This window comes from Neovison vison, chromosome 9, assembly GCF_020171115.1.
Source record: "Neovison vison isolate M4711 chromosome 9, ASM_NN_V1, whole genome shotgun sequence".
NCBI lineage: Eukaryota > Metazoa > Chordata > Mammalia > Carnivora > Mustelidae > Neogale > Neogale vison.
In genome coordinates this window covers 37,719,290-37,739,640 of record NC_058099.1, presented here as the reverse complement: position 1 = coordinate 37,739,640, position 20,351 = coordinate 37,719,290, and the positions used below count along the sequence as shown (strand labels likewise).

General features: G+C 42.5%; 1 protein-coding gene across 5 annotated transcripts in view; it reads left to right on the top strand.

Annotated features, from left to right (window-relative positions):
- Positions 1–339: 339 nt before the first annotated feature.
- NFX1 (nuclear transcription factor, X-box binding 1) overlaps positions 340–20,351 on the top strand; it is an 81,081-nt gene continuing 61,069 nt past the window's right edge. For all 5 annotated transcript variants that reach the window (XM_044265525.1, XM_044265524.1, XM_044265523.1 and 2 more), the window contains exons 1-3: positions 340–438; positions 4,617–5,618; positions 17,005–17,163. In XM_044265525.1, coding sequence (XP_044121460.1) covers positions 414–438; positions 4,617–5,618; positions 17,005–17,163 — 1,186 coding nt within the window. In that variant the 5' untranslated portion in view covers positions 340–413. The remainder of the gene's footprint in view (positions 439–4,616; positions 5,619–17,004; positions 17,164–20,351) is intronic.

Here is a 20,351-nt window from a genome sequence, read left to right as displayed (position 1 = left end):
TTTTTGTTGCTTTCTAACCACAAAGCCACACTACTCCAGGTAGAAAGTGACGTCTGAGTTAACTACGGAAGGCCAGGGGAAGTTAGTTGGGTGCCAGGACAAAAGGGCATAGTAGCAAAAAAACACCGTGAATCTCAAAACGAAAAACAATGACTTCGCAAATTCCTGCCAGCACACAAACGTGATCCTCCCCACCTACACCCAGCCTCTAATCTCCTCCTCCAGGCCAGCGCCTGGCGCTTATGTCTGACGTCACGGACGCACCTCCCAATTCACTTAGGCCGCGCAACCTCCGTGGCCATCCACCCCGCGCGCAGATGCGAATATTCTTGCGGCGCCGGAAGTCAAAGACACGTGACCGGGTGACAGCCCTCTCTAGGTTGCAGGGCTCGTTTTAGGTGTTGCGGCACGGGATGGCGGAGGCGCCTCCTGTCTCAGGTACTGTCCCGGTCCGCGCGGGGCTGGACCCCTCTCGGGGAGCGGAAGTTGGGTCAGTGGCGAGTCCTAGGGCTCTGGCCATTCATACCGCGAGAGTGGCGGTCGGGATAGTGAGAACCAGGTTTCGGGATATGGGAACCAGGGCTCGGGATAGTGGCTCGGAAGGGCCAAGCCGCGCGCGTCATGGGTACCGAGAGCTCGACCGTCCTCCACTGGGTTGTGAAGCCCCGCAGCTGGGTTTCCAGGGAGAGCGGGTTTGTCCCAGCGCCCAGTGAATCGATGTGGGCGTCCCGCCTTCAGCCCAGCTTTACTGGGGCAGAGGCCGCACTAATCTCCAACAGGCGGGCGTCGGCCGAGTCACCGCCCGTGACGCCCGTGACGGTGGCGGGCTCTCGATGCGTGGCGGGTTGGCGCGTCCTGGGGCAGCAGAGCGAGCGCGAGCCGAACACCAATGGTTTCTGTTCTCAGAGTGCCACGCAGTGTGGCTGAGTCTCAGTTTCCTCATCCATCGGCTGGGGGTGAATAAGTAAATTCCTGTGAAGGCTCCCGCCCTGTACAGTACCTGTTCCGTAATTGTTAGCTCACTTATCTTGGGGTTGGTTCTGTGTGTAGAACAGCTTCGTTTGGCTGTTCATGTAGCATCCATTTCCATTTCCTTCAAGGTGTACTTTAGGTCTTTGTTCTCCAAACTTTTGGGCAGACACCAAAAAGAAACATTTTACATCTGATTTAGTGCACGTATGTGTATAATATAAAAAAGAACCGAAAGTTTTAGGAGGTAATGCTTTTTCTTACTAATTGCAATACACTCTATTTTCTGTTTTCTTTGAAGAAATACTTGTCACAACCCACTACATTGATTTCGTTTCAGGACCCACTCTTTCTGGAAAAACAGGACAGCAGTTTGCAGCAAGTGGTTTGTAAACATTGATTTTAGTCTTAGTTCTGCCACTTACCGGTGTTGGGGCACCAAGAAGAGTATATGTATGTTTGTGTACTGGGTGGCCACTAAAATGTACTTGTTACTTTGGGTCTTGGTCAGAAAAGTTGCATTTGTCAAACCCTAGTCCTGATTTAGGTTTTAAATCTTCCGGGTTGGGAACCTTTTAGGTTAGTGTGGTGTTTTGTTATTCTCCCACCCATTTTTCACCCCAGATCTTCTAAACTGGATCCATTGATCTTCCCATCCTCAGGCTCCCTTCTGGCCCATTTCTGCACCCTTCAGTGTTTGAGGCAGGATTGGGTGAGGCCAGTTGTGAGGTATAGTTTTGGCCTTCCTTGTGCCCCAGGTTCAAGCTACCCACCCCCACATCTACTATGGCATATTTTCCTAATCCAGAGACCTCTCCAGTCCCTCTCCTGTTCCTTAGTTTACTTTTTTCTTTTCTTTTTTAAAGATTTTATTTACTTATTTGTCAGAGAGAGAGCCCAAGTGAGAGACTGAGTGAGCACAAGTGGGGGGAGCAGCAGGCAGAGGGAGAAGCAGGTTCCCCTTTGAGCAGGGAGCCCCACACGGGGCTCAATCCCAGGGTCCTGGGATCACGACCTGAACCAAAGGCAGACACTTAACCAACTGAGCCACCCCTGTGTCCCCCTTAGTTTGCTTTTGCCTTGGTTCCTACTCCATGCTCTTAATTCAGCATCATCTTTAGCCCACACCTCCATCTCCACTCAGGGTTTAGTTCTCTTGCCCACTCCTATCCTCAGTAACAGGTTCAGGTATATCTTTCTGCCCATGGGCAGATTCTCCAATGCCAGCTTTGTTTCTTGACTTCATAATCTCTTGGATTTCCCCTTATTCTTCTCCTCTCACCTATTGGACACTTACTATGCTGCTGTGTTATCTTTGATCTAGGGTACCACTTATATCCTATTTACTGAGTAACTTCCAGCTACTTAAAATACTGTGGAGAAAAAGAAGGTATCTCATATCTTTGTGTCTCAGGTGCAGATTCCTGATTTTTGTGCTCTTTTTTCCCTTCCTCCTATCTCTCAAGGGTCTTTCTGAAGGCATTACCAACTACCTCATGTCTAGTGGAACCATACTGTGTTTGAATAGTGTTGCCCTGTTTAGACTCCCTAGTTGCATCGACTCCTTCTTGGTTAGCGTGGAACACGTTCTTCCCATCCTTTACTGGGCTGTTTGGACAACTTAACTGACTTTTCTTCTGCCTCTTTCCAACTTTGTTTCTTCAAGAAGGAACGGACTGTATGACACCCACTTGATCTAATCTACCCATTCCCACCTTTACGTTCTTTCTTAATGTTTCTGGAACATCTCCTTTGCCACCTTCTGAATCTTTATAATCCTCTTTGTTTTGTAAGGCTTTCCACCCAGTCCCCAGAATTGCCTTTGTAAATGCTTTCAGGACACATCCTGAATTGAGGGAGAGGTTATCCTATGACCTTTATGATCTCGTTCAGTTCTTCAGTATATGTTTCTATGGTACCCACCTCCCAGGCTCTGACAGTGCTGTGTAAGAGTGTGATCCCTAGGGCCATGTAGCCTGGGGTGGAATCCTGAGTCTGCTTTGGAGCACCTCTGTGGCCTTTGGCAAGTAAATTTCTCAGTGTCACCTTTCTCGTCAGGAATGTAAGGATTAAATAGGTTAACAGATGCAAAGTATTTAGAATAGTGCCTGGCACATGTTAATTACCTAATAAGTGTTAACATTTATTATTAAACCTGAAACCCACACTCTGCACTGCACCCATCTGAGGTCAGGTCTGTGTGTTTTAGATAGCCTGTAGTCCTAACTGCAAAAATAAAGCACCATTTTAACCACTTTATGTATGTTACTAATTTGCTTTATTCTTCATAGCAACTCTCTGATGTAGGGATTGTTACTTTCTCCATTCCTTATAAGAAAATTTGGGTTAAGTCATTTGCATAAAGACACAAGTGATGGCAAGGTCATAAACCCATGTCTTCCAAGCCCCACTGATTCGTAGTGTAGTTGACCCTTAAACATCGCATGATGATTTATGATTCCCTAGAAACTTAACAAGTAACAGCCTACTATTGATTAGAAACCTTACCAGTAACATAAACAGTCAAGTAACACATATTTTGCATGATATATGTATTATATACTGTACTCTTACAATGAAGTAAGCTAGAGTAAAGAAAATGTTATCAAGAAAATCATAAGGAAGAGAAAATATGTTTACAGTACTGTAAAAAATTGACATATAAGTGGATTTGTATAGTTCAAAACTTGTGTTGTTCAGAGGTCAACTGTATAATCCATATGTTACCCATAATTCTGACTTTTCTACTAACTGGTGTTGTGTCCTTAGGCAAATCATTTACTCTTTGGGCTTCAGGGGAAAAAAATCACATTGTGGGAAGGAAATGAGTGGGTTGAAAAGGCATATACTTAATTTTTGAGACTGGGATTCTGGACTGTATTATAAAGGTTATATATGGAAAACCTAAAATATATTCCTGGGTTGGGGGAATAGATGGGAACTAATATACTCATTATGTTAAGTATTATCTATATGAAGTTTTACTTAAACTTCACAATAGCCTTTTGAAATAGTATCATCTTCTGTTCAGGATGAGGAAATGAAGGCTAAAAGCAATCAAATGATATTCCTAAGCTCCTATCATAAATTGGAGAGCCAGACTTCAAACTGATTTTGGCTGACTTCAAAACCTGTTTACTTGATATTACGCAATGCTACCTTAAGACTTTTGAAAGACCACATGGAATCTGCTCATTTGATTCTCACCCCCAAACTGTTTGCTGATTTGACATTTTTTGATAAAGTAACTAGATACATAAATCATGCCTCATCAGGATGCCTGACTGGCTCAGTCGGCACAGCATGTGACTCTGGATCTTGGGGTTGTGATTTCAAGCCCCACATAGAGCGTGGAGCTTACATTTAAAATGCTAATAATAATAATAATGCTTGGTCACCCAGGTGAGGAGTTTTAGTTAGTAGTTCTTAGCAGTGGCTATTGGTGAGGTTACTGGACATGGAATGGTCAGCATTCCACAAGCATCTTGAACCCATCATATTCACAGGAGACATAGGCCTCACTAAGAGCCTGTTGTATTTATACAAGTCTTTAGGAAAGTAATGTTTAGATAATGACTTAGAGTCTTCTGGGCTTCATGGGTGATAATTTATTTCTTCACTGACATGTCTATTTTTTTATGTCCTAGGTACTTTTAAATTCAACACAGATGCTGCTGAGTTTATTCCTCAGGAGAGAAAAAATTCTGGTCTAAGTTGTGGGAGTCAAAGGAGACTAGATTCTAATAGGATTGGTAGAAGAAATTATAGTTCACCACCTCCCTGTCACCTTTCCAGGCAAATCCCTTATGATGACATCTCTGCTGTTCATCAGCATGGTTATCCTTTGGGAAGCAAACCTAAAAGTCAGCAGATTGCTTTTCAGTCCTCTGCTTCTAACAAATCACTCAAGAACCATGGCCTTCAGAACCAACCTTGGCAGAAATTGAGGAGTGAAAAACAGCATATCAAAGTCAAGAAAGTACAGAATCTCACTGAGCAGACCTCAGATGCAGCTGGCTTAGAAAGTGTGGGTAGGTCAGAGAGTGGGACAAACCCCAGAGAACATAGCCCTTCTGAGAATGAGAAGGAAATTGTTGGTGCAGATCCCAGGGGAGCAAAACCCAAAAAAGCAGCCCAATTTGTGTACAGCTATGGTAGAGGACCAAAAGTCAAGGGAAAACTCAAATGTGAGTGGGGTAACAGAATGACTCCAAAATCCGAGGATGCTGGACCTGAAAATACCAAACCTGTGGGGGTTATGCACCCTGACTCTTTGGATACATCCTTTAAAAAAGGAGTATTGGATGGATATGTAGCCAGACGCAACGAGCAGAGAAGATACCCACAGAAAAGGCCTCCCTGGGAAGTGGAAGGGGCCAGGCCACGACCAGGCAGGAATCCACCAAAACAAGAGGGCCAACGACTTACAAATGCTGGACCCAGGAACAACATGGCCCCCATTCCAAAGGATAATCCTAATGAAAGACCAGCTAAATCTGCCTGTGACAATGGGAACTTGGCAGTCGTCAACAAGTCTTCCAGAAGGATTGACCCAGAAAAATGTGCTGTAAGGAGGCAGGATCCTCAAGTAACATCTTTCCCCCGAGGCAAACAGAACCATGTGCTAAAGAATGTGGAAACACACACAGGTAAATCTATCTGGAAATGTTTTGTTTTGTTTTATTTTTAATAGATAATAAATTCACACAGTTGAGGAACCAGAAATCACAGTGAAACAGCTCTTTCTATCCTTGTTCATCTGCCTGGGTCCTGCCACCACTTGCTCCTCACCCTAGTAGGTAACCACTTAGTTTATTTATATCATAAGCAAATACAAATAGGGAACTTTTTTCTTAACAGACGAGAAATTTAGTAAGGATTTTTTAAAATGCAGATATGGGTCCTACAGATGTTTGGTTACAAGATTTTTTTATTTCTAATCATGAAAGCACAAGTAGGGGATGATGACATCTCCACTACCTCTCCTCGTTCCAGCCTACAAGGAACTTGTCTCTTGTCTGCTTATCTGCAGGAGGTCCTGACCACTCTTGCCATCTTCAGTTTCTTTCTCTTAGTCCATCTGTCACACCACATCAGGAGAGGGCAGAGAGAGGTAGAAGGAGAGAATCCCAAGCAAACTCCCAGCTGAGCACAGAGCCCAATGCAGGGCTCGATCTCATGACCCCAAGATCATGTCCAGATCCAAAATCAGGAGTCCCACATTTAACCAGCTGAGCACCCGGACACACCTCTTTCTTCATTTTTATATCCCTGTTGCTTAACATAGCTCTTAGAACATAATAAGTACTCAGCTCTGGCTGTTGGAAAGTTCTTCCTTACATTAAACTGAAAACTTCTTTCCAGTAAATACTTTCTATGCCCTGGTTCAAGTTCTGCCCTCTGAAGCAACACAGCAACCAGTCACTCTCCTCACAGTTTCCCTCCCCCTAATTGCAGATCAACTTTTTTGCAGTATTTGAAGACACTTCTCATTTTCCCTAGGTATGTATTTCATCTAGGCTAACCACCTTCATTCCAGTGGCTCTTCCTCATGGACCTTCATCATCTGGTCTCCCTCCAGTTGAATGTACATAGCCCAGCCCAACACATGAAGTTACCTTCTGCCTGGGTCTGTTTTTACACTGGCTTAATAGTTCTAGTTCTCATTTGCTTCATTAGGCACTTCTTCCTTTTGGGACGTCACCTTGTATGTAAACCAAAGTAATGATATACTAGACTTGTTTTTGAATTTGTAAGGCTGGTTAATAGTTTCCTTTCACTTTATAACAAATTGCCACAAGTGTAGTGGCTTAAGAGAACACATTTATTGTATCAGTTTCTTTGGGTCAGGAGTCTGGTTAGGGGTTAGCCAAGTTCTCTATCAGAGCTTCCCAGGACTAGAATTTGGCCAGGGAGGCAATCTCATCTGAATCATAGGATTCTCTTCTCCTCTCACTGGTTGTTGGTAAGATATAGTTCCTTATGGGTGTAGAATGAGGCCCCCATATTCTTGCTGGCTATTGGCTGGGGGCCGGTCACTGAGCTTTTAGAGGTTACCTGCAATTTCCTACCACATGGCCCTCTACACAACATGGTAATTTTCTATTTCAAGGTCTTTAAGAACACATGTGTTACAGATTGTTCAAATCTCTCTGACTTCTATCTTTGATCCCTAGACTCTTTTGAAAGGGTTCACCTGATTAGATCAGCCCCACCCGTACTCAAGGGGAGAAGATTATACAGGGCACACACACCTGTATGCATATGGGAATCTTAGAGGCCATCTTAGAGTTCTGCCTAAGAAATCTCTCTTGACCTCACATACCCACGTATTTTTTAGAATATTTTATTCACATTTATTGAATAAATATTTATGTACAAGCACTATTCTCAATACTGGGGGTACAGTACTGGTGAAATTCACATTCTGGTAGGGAAGGCAGGCAGAAAGTTCTTAAACTAATATTTAATATGCCAGATGATGGGTAAGGGCTAAAGAGAATATAAAGCTGGTTAAAAGGACAGTAACAGCAGCATTTGTCTAACTAGGTTTGTCTGTTTGAGGAGACACTTGAATAGAGACCAGAAGGAAATGCAGCAGCGCACCATGTGGCTCTCTGAAGAATATCCAAGCAGAGGGAGAATCAAGTTTAGATTCGGGTGGGAGGGGAGACATTGTGAGCAACGGAAGAGGCAGGCAGTAGAGGAGGTCAGAGAAGTACAAGGACTGGATCATGTGAAGCCCTTGGACTTGGTTCTGATTAAGAATGTGAGAAGCAGCTCAAGGTTTTGGGGAAAAAGGATGACATGATATTACTAGCATTCTAAAACAATCACTCAGCCTGCTGTTTGGAGAATTGGCTCTTAAGTAAGCAAGGGGACAAGTTAGAAGGCTGTTGCGGTAATTCACATAGTTGATGATAGAGACTTGGACTAGGGTAGTAGTGTTGGAAGAGGTAAGAGCGTTACACTTTGGATGTATTTGGAAGATAAAACTCTTAGGATTTGCAAATAGACAAGATGTTGGCTGCAAGAGAGAATGAGAGGGGTCAAGGACCAAGCCAAGGCTTTTGTGTCTGAGTAATGTAAAATTAGAATTGCTGGGGCACCTGGCTGGCTCAGTCCGTGGAGCATGTGACTCTGATCTCTGGGTTATAGATTCGAGCTCCACATTAGCTATAGAGATTATTTTAAAAATAAAATCTTAAAAAAAAAAAAACAAAAAACAGAATTGCCAGATACTGAAGTGGTAAAACTGCTGGGAGAGAAAAGGTGTTGTTTGTTTTGAAAACTCTTCAGTTTGAGAAGAGGGCTTCTCAAATCTATAAATTTTAAATCTATAAATTTAAAATCTATAAAATTTAAAATCTATAAATTTTAGATTTATAGAAAAGTTACAAAGATAGTACTGGGAATTCCCATATGTCCTTTACCCAGCTTTGTCTAATGTTAATATCTTATATAACCAACTCTGGCCTTTGGTCAAAACTAAGAAATTAACAGTAATATAAACTAAACTGTAGACTTCATTTGGATTTTGCCATTTTTTTCCACTACCATCCTTTTTTGTTCCAGCATCCAGTCCAGGATACTGTGTTGAAATTAGTCATCCATCATGTCTCCTTGGTCTCCTCTCAGTCTTTCTTAGTCTTTTTGTTGGAAAGGTTTTCTTGGTCTTCCCTTGTTGGAAAAGATGCTTTTGGATATGTTTTGTTTTGTCTACTCCTTGTTTAGAAAATTAAGAGAATTAGGGAGTTAAAAATTCAGGCAGAGATCTGGACTGGAGATTTAAATTTGGGAACTTTCAGCACTGAGTCCTCTAACAGACTAGAGGTCTCCTAAAGTGTGAGTGTATTTAGAGAAGAAAGGTTGGAGGGTAGAGCCTTTCTATACCTCAGTGTTTCAAGGTTTAGAAGATAGGGACCCATCAAAATAGATGGGGAATGAGTAGGAATTGAACTAGGAAGTGAACCATGTTTTTGTTTGTTTAAAGTATTTATTTATTTATTTGAGAGAGAAAACATAAACAGGAGGAATGGGAGAGGGAGAGGGAGAGGTAGGTTGTCCTCTGAGCAGGGAGCCCAATACAGGGCTTGACCCCAGGATCCTGTGTTCTTGACCAGAGCCAAAGGCAGACACTTAACCGAGCCACCCAGGCATCACAGAAGTGAACCATGTTTTGTTTTGTTTTTTTAAAGGTTTATTTATTTACTTATTTGACAGAGATTACAAGTAGGCAGAGAGGCAGGCAGAGAGGGAAAAGCAGGCTCCCCGATGAGCGGGCCTGATGTGGGGCTCAGTCCCAGGACCAGGGATCATGACCTGAGCCAAAGGCAAAGGCTTTACCCCACTGAGCCACCCTGGGGCCCCAAAGGCTTTATTTAATTATTTGACAGACTGAGAGAGATCACAAGTAGTCAGAGAGGCAGGCAGAGAGAGGGGGGGATGCAAGCTCCCCGCTGAGCAGAGAGCCCAATGTGGGCCTCGATCCCAGGACCCTAAGATCATGACCTGAGCCGAAGGCAGAGGCCTAAGCCTCTGAGCCACCCGGGTGCCCAGAAGTTAACCATGTTTTTTTTTTTTAAAGATTTTATTTATTTATTTGACAGAGAGAGATCACAAGTAAGCAGAGAGACAGGCAGAGAGAGGAGGAAACAGGCTCCCCGCTGAGCAGAGAGCCCGACGCAGGGCTCTATCCCAGGACCCTGAGATCATGACCTGAGCCGAAGGCAGAGGCTTTAACCCACTGAGCCACCCAGGCGCCCCAGTTAACCATGTTTTAAACACCAAAGTGAAAAAAAGAGCTCAAGGAGAAGGATCAGTTGTGCCAAATGCTGCTGATGCGTCCAGCAAGAGGACAACTTCATATTGATTGTTGGATTTGGTGGTGTGAAGGTTATTGGTCTTGATAAGAGCAGTTTTGGTAGAGTAGTGGAGGTGAAAGCTTGATTAGAATGGAAAGAGAGGGTGACCCCAGATAAAAGTCTCCCTGGCTGCTTGAGAGTGTCTTTGCTTACTCTTGTTCTGTACCGAGAGAAACTAGCACTGCTCCTATTCTCCCAAGCTGTCTGGATCCCTCTTTCTCTGGTAACAGGATCCCCCATATCCTTAGTCCATTTCTGCTCTGCTCCTGCTTTTAATTAATCTGTGGCCTTCTCAAGCTCACCCCTTTTCTTGAAGCCTGTTTAGAGCATGCTCTTTTCCTTTATCCCACTTGTCTTAGTTTCGGGAAGACGGGAAGAGCATGCTCCTCTCTCAGTGTCCTTTCTGAACCATTATATTTCTACCTTGTTTCAGAATCCCTGCTCCTTTGAGCCTACTGGTACATCACTTTTTGGCTACATCACCTCCCATGTCTCTTTATCTTTGTCATGTTTTAGCCCTAGTGTCATTTATTAATGCCTCCTGCCTATATCTTTCCTCTTCCAAAGTGATTCTCAAAGTATAGTTACAGACCAGCAGCTGAAAAGCATATTCTTGGGTCTCACCTCAGTCTTAACAAACAGAAATTCTGGGAGTAGGGCCCAGTAGTCTTATTTTTTATCAAGCCTCCAAGTGACTCTGATTTGAGAACCACTGATTTACCATAAATCCTGCTATTACTCTGCAAGACTTTAGTGATCATATGGATTATACGATTCTCATATCCTTTGATCTTCTCAACCACAGTGACCTTCACCTTAATTATCCCTCCATACCCACTACTACTTTCTGACCATAACCTCCTGTCCTCTGGCACTCTGAATCTATTCCACCCACTAACTGTATCATTAGCTGTTTCTCATTCTTTCTTCCCTCCTCAGGCTGAGCCTTAATGTAATTTTAAAGTATTATCTTTGTGCCAAGCCATTTGGCAGAACCCCCATCCTGGGTTGATACTGCAGTCTACCTTTTCTGCTCCAACTGACTAACAGAATGCTGTTCCAGGAAATCATATGATAGTACAGATTTGGTGCTGCTGCAGACTCACCCTCTCAGGGAAGTCTTCCTGATCACCCTGTTTAGAACTCAAGTATTTCCCCCACCACCAGCATTCCCTATCCTTTACTGGTTTATTTTTCTCCATAGCACTTATCACTATTCAATGATGAATTGAAATTCATACTATCTATGGTTATGTGTTTTCATATAATTTTAATAACTTTTCATTATTTATTTATTGTTTCCCTTCCCCTACTGGGTAGTAACTTCCTAAGGGCAGTAGATTTTTGTCTGGTTTGTTTACCGTGTATTCTTAGTGTTTAAACAATGCCTGGCACACAGTAGGTTCTCAGTAAACATTTTTGATTGTGATTCTCCAACTTCAGTTGACTTTCAGTACTGCACATTTCCCCTTATATGGCCTTGGTTAGCTGCCCTTCTCATTTTCATCTAAGACTACTCCAAATCTTTTCCAGTCTTATTCAGACCTTCTTGCCATTCGTCTCCCTCAAACTCAGTGGACCTGTGAAGTGGACCTCTTCACAGACAAAGGGGAGATCATCAGGCACAATTTTCTCAGCTTTTTGCTCCCTTTAATGCAAACTCGAGACATCTGTGCCTATCCTCCTTTTCTTTCACCCATTCTGAAATTTCCTTTGTTTTCTTTCAGCAGTCTTTTCACACAGCCTAAAGCTGTCTTCCCAAGTCTGCACACACTCTGAAAGAAAAAACTTCCCTTGTCATACGCCCCCCTCGCTGTCCCCCACCTCCCCCCCCCCCGTGTTTCCTTCCATTGTAGTCTAATCAAGAATCACCACTTTATTTCCTTTTACCTATTTTGGTTCACTTCTCAGTCCTTTACCATCATCACCACTTGACTCACAGCTACTGGTAAGTCTTTAATGCCTTTCTATTTGTCACACCCATCAGACAGATGTATTTTAGTCTTTATCCTGGGCTTCCCTTTGAGTTTTAGGCAAAGGAGTCTGTTGAAATGTTACTTCCTTGATATTACACATTTCTGATCCTCCTTGTTCTCCTTGGCTATTCCCGCTTGTGTCCTTAAAGTTTCTCTTCCTCCACCTCTTTTTTTTTTTTTAAGATTGTATTTATTTATTTGACACAGAGATCACAAGTAGACAGAGAGAGGTGAGGAAGCAGGCTCCCTGCTGAGCAGAGAGCCCAACGTGGGTCTTGATCCTAAGACTCTAGGATCATGACCCGAGCCAAAGGCAGAGGCTTTAACCCACTTTAAAGAGGACACGGGGCTCGATCCCAGGACCCTGAGATGACCTGAACCGAAGGCAGAGGCTTTAACCCACTGGCCATCCAGGAGCCCCCCCTTTTTTTTTTAAGATTTATTTTTTTACTTGGCAGCTGCCAAGCAGCTTAAGCAGCTGCCTTTGGCTCAGGTCATGATCCCAGAGTCCTGGGATCGAGCCCCACATCAGGCTCCCTGCTCCATGGGAAGCCTGCTTCCCTCTCCCACTCCCCCCACTTGTGTTCCCTCTCTCTCTCTCTGTCTCTCAAATAAATCGATAAAATCTTAAAAAAAAAAAAATATTTATTTATTTACTTTTAGAGAGAGAGAGAGCGAGCACATGGGCAAGAGGGGCAGAGGGAGAAAGAATCTCAAGCAAATTTCGCACTGAGCATGGAGCCCATGTATTAGCTTTTTAAAAACAGCTGCCTCACGTTAAATGAGGTAACTTAATAAAGTCAGTTTAGTAGGTAACTCGCCTTTAGTCCCACCATCCAGATAAAACCAGCTTTAACCTTTTGTTCTATTTTCTTACAGAATTTTCCAATGCTCAGTTTTACATTGTTGAAATCATGTAATATAAATGTGTTCATCTTTTTGCTTATGTTATATATTTTTCTGCTCATTAAGAAATCCTTGCACTTTATTCTAAACATATAATATGCAATAAAAATAGATAAGCATTAATATTTGAACAATCTCCCTTTTTTTTTTTTTAAAGATTTTATTTATTTAGTTGACAGAGAGGCAGAGCACAAATAGGCAGAATGTCAGGCAGAGGGAGAAGGAGAAGCAGGCTCCCTGCCAAGCAGGGAGCCTAATGTGGGGCTTGATCCCAGGACCCTGGGATCCTGACACAAGCTGAAGGTAGCCACTCAACCGACTGAGCCACCCAGGCGCCCCACAGTCTCCCATTTTTTAATCTATTTTTTATTTTTGCTGATTTTAAACTAAATTCCAGATACCAGACTAGTTTTAGTGTACATCTGTTTTTTTAATGGCTCTTTCTTTCTTTCTTTCTTTCTTTTTAACTTAATCACAGTGTTCTCTTTGATTATTCAAAACAGGATTGCTTTTGGGTTTTTTTTTAACAGTTATTTATTGGTACATCTGAGAAGTCTGTAGTCAGTTAACACTTCACTCCATTCTCTTCTGATTATTTCAGTGGGCATATCACCCTCTTTACTGACATGCTTTCAAAGTAGAAGTATAGAGTAGACATTGTTGTGACTGAGTAATTATGGAGAAACCCTAATCAAAGAGAATTTAAGATTGAAGAAAAGCCCGTGGTCAGGAAAGGGCTGGCAGCCAGCAGACAAGTGTCTTGGGCCTGAAATGTGATAGTTTACCAGGACAGAGCTATTCTGGATAAAACTGAAGTATTATTGGTGAAAGGATTATATTGTTTCTCTTCCTAGGTCTTCCTGGAAACTTTTGCTATATTTTTATTTCTTTTTATTCATTCATTCATACAAGTATCATTGAGTACCCACTATGTCCCAACCAGCAGTAGGTAAAAACCTCAGCCATCAGGGAGTGTACATTCAAAAAAAAAAAAAAAGGAGTGTACATTCTATGTATAGAGTTGGGAAATAAGATGAAAAAAGTAAAATACATGCTATAAAAGAGAGGATATATAAGTGGTGTGGAGAAAATAAATGATCTATAAGATTCAAGTGGTGTGGAGGAAAATACATACGGGAAAGTGATAGGGAACGATGAGGGAGCGGGTTGCAATTTTTTAAAATATGGCCAAGGCCAGTCTTCTCATTGAGAAGATCACATTTTGAGTAAACACCTGAAGATGGTAAGGGACTGAGCTATGCCAATGTCTAGGGAGTAGCATTGGGCAGAGGGAGCAACAAGTTATAAAGACCTCACGCAGAAATCTGCCTGCCAGTCTGGGACCAGGAAGGAGGCCAGTGTGCTCTTAGAGTAGTGACTTAGGGAAAGAGAAATAGCAGGTGGGGACCGGAAGTGATGAAGGCCATTGTGAGGACTTTGGCTTTTATAGACATGTGAAGTCAGAACCATTGGCAAGTTCTGGACTTGAGTTGCATTATCTAATTTGCATTTTAACAGGCTCCCTCTGGCTGCTGTGGTGAGAATAGACTGAAGTGTAGGGCAAGGGCAGAAGTAGGAAGACTTGTTAGGAGGACATTTTAATAATCCAGGTGAATCGATAGTGGCTTGGGTCATAGTAATAGCAGCAGGGGTTGGATTCTGGATGAATTCTGAATATAGTGCTAGGATTTACTGTCAGATTCAAAACGGGATGTGAGAGAAACAGCCTTTGGAGAAGGCTTAGTAGAGCTTTGTGGGTTATTCAAAGTTGGCAGTTGTTCCCACTTTGCTATATGTATGTGCATCCTAGTGGTCAGTTTCACTGTGACTAGATTTAGAAACATCACATATAAAACAATAATTATTTATTAATAAGCCAAAACTTAATGAGTAAGAGAAACAATAAAATAAAAAGACAACCTTCAGGGCAAAAATCAAAACAGTAGTCAGTCATAGGGTTCTCATGTATGTTCCCAACCTCACTTACTTTTTTGTGTCCTTCACTTCTCACTTCTGTCCTAGAATAGTCAATAGGCACTTTCTACAAAATTTATTCCAAATGTAATTCTCACAGACTGTTCCTCTGCACTCAGGCTCTTGTATGTAGATGACTTACTCATAATCTTATTCTTTAATGAGCTCTCTCTTACTTACCCCTTCAGAATCTTTCATATGTAGCATACTAAATGGTAGGAATGTAATTAACTTTGTTATTCAGAGACATTAACCAATGCAGGGTAGGGTGTCCCTGCTTTTAAGAAAGAATCTAAGTCTGGTTTTTTAGTTTTTTTAATATAATTCAGTTTTTTCTTTTTTAAAGATTTTATTTATTTATTTGACAGACAGAGATCACAAGTAGGCACAGAGGCAGGCAGAGAGAGAGGAGGAAGCAGGCTCCCTGCTGAGCAGAGAGCAGATTAAGGGCTCAGTCCCGGGACTCTGAGATCATGAGCTGAGCCAGAGGTTAAAGGCAGAGGCTTTAACCCACAGAGCCACCCAGGCGCCCCAGTATAATTCAGATTTTTGATGTGTTTATCATTTACCTAAAGCAAGTAGATTTCTCTTTATCAACCACACAGATCTTTATTCCAGGCTTTTGTCCGAACAAAAGAGCTATCTCAGAAACTACTGGTTCCTGGGGCACCTGGGTGGTTCAGTAGTTAATCGGCTGCCTTGGGCTCAGGTCATGATCTCAGGTTCCTGGGATTGAGTCCCGCATGGGGCCCCCTGCTCAGTGGGGAGACTGCTTCTCCCCCTCCCTCTGCCACTCCCCCCTTCTCATGCTTCTCTCTCTCTGTGTCAAATAAATAAGTAGATAGATAGAAACTACTGAAGCCTGAAACTTTCAAGGGAGAGAGCTGATACTTATTTATTTCTTCATCCATTCATTTAATAAATATTTACTGAGCACCTGCTGATGGCTAGGCACTGGAAATACAACAGTGAGCAAGGCAGACAAGGCCCTGACCCTGTCTCACAGACCTTATAGTTCTTGTGTTTTGTATTTCTTTTGCCATTAAATTAGACAAACAAAGTAATCTTACGAAAGCTAATATTCTAAAATGATTAAAAAGCGAGCTTTGTGACTTTAGGTAAGTGATTGAACTACTTTGAGCCTCAGTTTCTTCATCTATAAAATGGTACCTATATTACAGCCTTTTTACAAAAATTAAATATATGTACAGTGCATAAGCACAGCACTTGGCATGATATATTTAAGGTTAATTAGTTTATTCTTAAAACCTATTTGGACCCAATAACAAATAAAATAGTATTATGAAATAAATGCTGTAAGTATAGACTGAAAGAGGCGCCTGGGTGGCTCAATAAACTAAGCGTCTGCCTTTAGCTCAGGTCATAATTTTGGGGTCCTGGGATTGAGCCCCATGTCAGGCTCCCTGCTCAGAAGAAATTCTCTCTCTCTCTCTCTCTCTTTTTTTAAAACACACACACACACACACACATATATATATCTATCTATATATAGATAGATAGATAGATATCTGAGAGTACCTGACTCTACTTTGGATCTAAAAAGGCTTTGTTGAGATAGTGTTTGAGGAAAAATCTGGAAGTCAGCGAAGGTAATAAGGAATCCAGCTGGGAGGATTCCTAATGATGCTGATCTCCTTCACCAGATGCTGGGCTTCTGGAACCAGGGTCTGTGTCTCCTTCAGTCTAGTAACCCTACCATGGCATTATAAGAACATCTTTTTTGAGTAGATCAATTAAAGACTTCCATGGAAACTACTAGAAGAGATGAGACTTCTTTTTATTTTATTTTATTTTTTTTTTTTTGAGATGAGACTTTCATGGCAACTACTAGAAAGCAGGTTACCCAGCCTGGGTTGTTGGAACCTATCCAGGCTTGGTTTCTTTCGGTTGACCACTGCAGTTTTGTGAGCTTTTTCCCAGCCTGACTGCATGGATCTGGATCAGATTCATAGGAGGTAGGACAAGGTGCTACAGTTGTTGCTTCTGAGGAACAGAAGCAACTTGCTGTGTTATAAGGGGCATTTGGTATTCTGGGCAATTCCTGGGCAGTTTCCGGGGACTGTTTCCTCAGTTGTGCAAATCCCCACCTGAATGTCCACTTCCTAAGTCTTCTTCCTCAGCATACTCCTGTTCTTCTTCACCCCAAACACTGAACAGCCACCTTACTCAGAATTAGACATACTTAAAACCTTTGTGTTTGGAGATTTCCCTTAAATGCCTTGCTGATCCTTGGCTGACTAAAGTAAGGAATGTTTTTCTGTGTTTGAATTAATTTGTTGGTTTGTTTTAAACAGGTTCTCTAATTGAACAGCTAACTACAGAAAAATATGAGTGCATGGTGTGCTGTGAATCGGTTCGTGTCACAGCGCCAGTGTGGAGCTGTCAGAGCTGTTACCATGTGTTTCATTTGAACTGCATAAAGAAATGGGCAAGGTCTCCAGCATCTCAAGCAGGTCAGTTGTTTCTCTCTTCTGAATAGTTATCCTCACTCATTTGATATGTTCAGGTTTTAAACTTAGCTTTTTTTTTTTTTTTTTTTTTAAGATTTTATTTTATTTATTTATTTGACAGACAGAGATCAGAAGTTGGCGAGAGGCAGGCAGAGAGAGAGGAGGAAGCAGGCTCCCACAGAGCAGAGAGCCCGATGCGGGGCTCGATCCCAGGACCCTGGGATCATGACCCGAGCCGAAGGCAGCGGCTTAATCCACTGAGCCACCCAGGCGCCCCTAAACTTAGCTTTTTTTTTAAAGATTTTATTTTATTTCTTTTATTTCTTTTTATTTGTCAGAGAGAGAGGACTCATGCACAAGGAGGGGGAGTGGCAGGCGGAGGGAGAAGCAGGCTTCCAGCTGAGCAAAGAGCCCAATGTGGGACTCATTCCGAGGGCTCTGGGATCGTGACCTGAGCAAAAGGCAGATGCTTAACCAACTGAGCCACCCAGACATCCCTAATGTTTTATTTTTAAATATACCCAATGTGGGGCTCCAACTTACAACCCTGAGATCAAGTCACATGTTCCACTGACTGAGCCATCCAGGCACTCCTTAAACTTAGATTTAAAAATAACTAATTCCTTGGGGTGCCTGCGTCTCTCAGTCATTAAGTGTCTGCCTTCAGCTCAGATCATGATTGCAGCGTCCTGGGATCAAGCCCCACATCGGGTTCCCTGCTCAGCAGGAAGCCTGCTTCTCCTTCTTCCACTCCCCCTGCTTGTGTTCCTTCTCTTGCTGTGTCTCTCTCTGTCAAATAGATAAATAAAATCTTTAAGAATAATAAAAATAACTAATTCCTCTTGAATATTTTATCTGCTCTGTTTCCTTGAACACATGTTTCAGATGACTAGTATGAAGCTGTAGATATTAAATAAAGAACTAAGGGACACCTGATTGGCTCAGTTGGTAGAGCATGTAACTCTTGATCTCAGTGGTATGAGTTCAAGTCCCATGTTGAGCATAGAGCTTAAAAAGTGAAAATAAGGGGCGCCTGGGTGGCTCAGTGGGTTAAGCCGCTGCCTTCGGCTCGGGTCATGATCTCAGGGTCCTGGGATCGAGTCCCGCATCGGGCTCTCTGCTCAGCGGGGAGCCTGCTTCCTCCTCTCTCTCTCTCTGCCTGCCTCTCTGCCTGCTTGTGATCTCTCTCTGTCAAATAAATAAATAAAATCTTAAAAAAAAAAAAAGTGAAAATAAAATAAAATTTTTTTTAAGATTTTATTTATTTGAGAGAGAGAGAGAGCATGAGAAGAGGGAGGATCAGAGGTAGAAGCAGACTTCCTGCCAAGCAGGGAGCCTGATGTGGGACTCAGTCCTAGGACTCCAGGATCATGACCTGAGCCAAAAGCAGTCGCTTAACCAGCTGAGCCAGCCGGGCACCCCAAAATAAAATTTTTTAAAGAAAGAAATTTATGTATCTATGTATTTATTTATTAAAGATTTTATTTATTTGAGAGAGGGAATGAGAGAGCATGAGAGGGAGAGGTCAGAGGGAGAAGCAGACTCCCCGCTGAGCAGGGAGTCCAATGTGGGACTCAGTCCCGAGATTCCAGGATCATGATCCGAGCTGAAGGCAGTTGCCCAACCAACTGAGCCACCCAGGCAACCCTAAAGAAGAAAATTTTTAAAAACAGCTTAACCTAACAATACCAAAGTATATTTGGAATACAAAAAGTCAGTCACATTTATTGAAAATGGTAACTTTCATCCAGGTATCAATTACAGAAAACATTTCCTGTATAGTTTGCTTTAGAAATTTATAGAAAGCAGTTGCTGGGGCGCCTGGTCGACTCATTTGGTTAAACAGGCAACTTGTGGTTTCGGCTCAGGTCATGATCTCATGGGTTATGAGATCTGAGCCCTGAAGAGCTGAGCCTCTGTGCTCAGTGTGGAGTCTGGATGAAAGATTATCTCTCTGCCACTCTGGCCCCCTTTGTGTTTCCTCCCGCCTCCCCTACCCCCAGCCCCGCAAGCTCATGCTCTCTCTCTTTCTCTAAAATAAATAAATAAAATAGGGGCACTTGGGTAGCGCATTCTGTTAAGCCTCAGACTTTGGCTGGGGTTATGATCTCAGGATCCTGGAATGTTGCCCTGCCTTAAGCACTCCGCTTAGCCAGGAGTCTGCTTGTTCCTCTCCCTCTGCCTCTCCGCTTGCTCCTGCACACACACACTCTCTCTCGTGAATAATAAAAACTTTTTAAATAAATAAATAAAACCTTTTAAAATTTCCTTTTAAGAAAAAATAACATATGTTTTCTGATCTGTGACTCTTCTAATTTAAAACATCTGAGGGCACCTGGCTGGCTCAGTCGGTAGAGCATACGACTCTTGATCTCAAGATGTGGGTTTGAGCCCTGTGTTGGGTGTAGAGACGACTTAAAGTCTTAAAAAAAGAAGACATCTGGGTTTTCCTGAATGTGCTCAAATTATTTTTTTGGAAGATTTTATTTATTTATTTGACAGAGATCACAAGTAGGCAGAGAGGCAGGCAGAGAGAGAGGAGGATGGCAGGCTGTTCGCGGAGCAGAGAGCCCAATGCAGGGCTCAATCCCAGGACCCTGGGATCATGATCTGGGCTGAAGGCAGAGGCTTTAACCCACTGAGCCACCCAGGCGCCCCTGTACTCAAATATTTTATCCGTTTGTTTCTACCTCAATACTAGAACCACATAATAAATTGATAATCATGTGAGGTGATTGAGGTGTTAGCTAATGTGACTATGATAATCTTATTATAGTATATAAATGTATCAAGCCAGCATGTTGCACACCTTAGTGTTATATGTCAATTATATCTCAGCTGACATTTAAAAAATGGGTACCTGTTTGATTACTATATTTAAAGCTCTTATAAATATAAGCCCAAATGTAATATTTAAGCAGAGCATTCAGTGTTGTGAATTTGTTTCTTAATATCTTGATATCCTTGAGGCTCTTGGGTAGCTCAGTGGTTTAGGTCTCTGCCTTCAGCTCAGGTCATGATCTCTGGGTCCTGGGATTGAGCCCTGCATCCGGCTCTCTGCTCAGCAGGGAGCCTGCTTCCCTCCCTCTCTCTCTCTGCTTGCTTTCTGCCTACTTATGATCTCTGTCGGTCAAATAAATAAATGAAATCTTAAAAAAAAAAATCCTGATATCCTTAATATCTGATTTTTA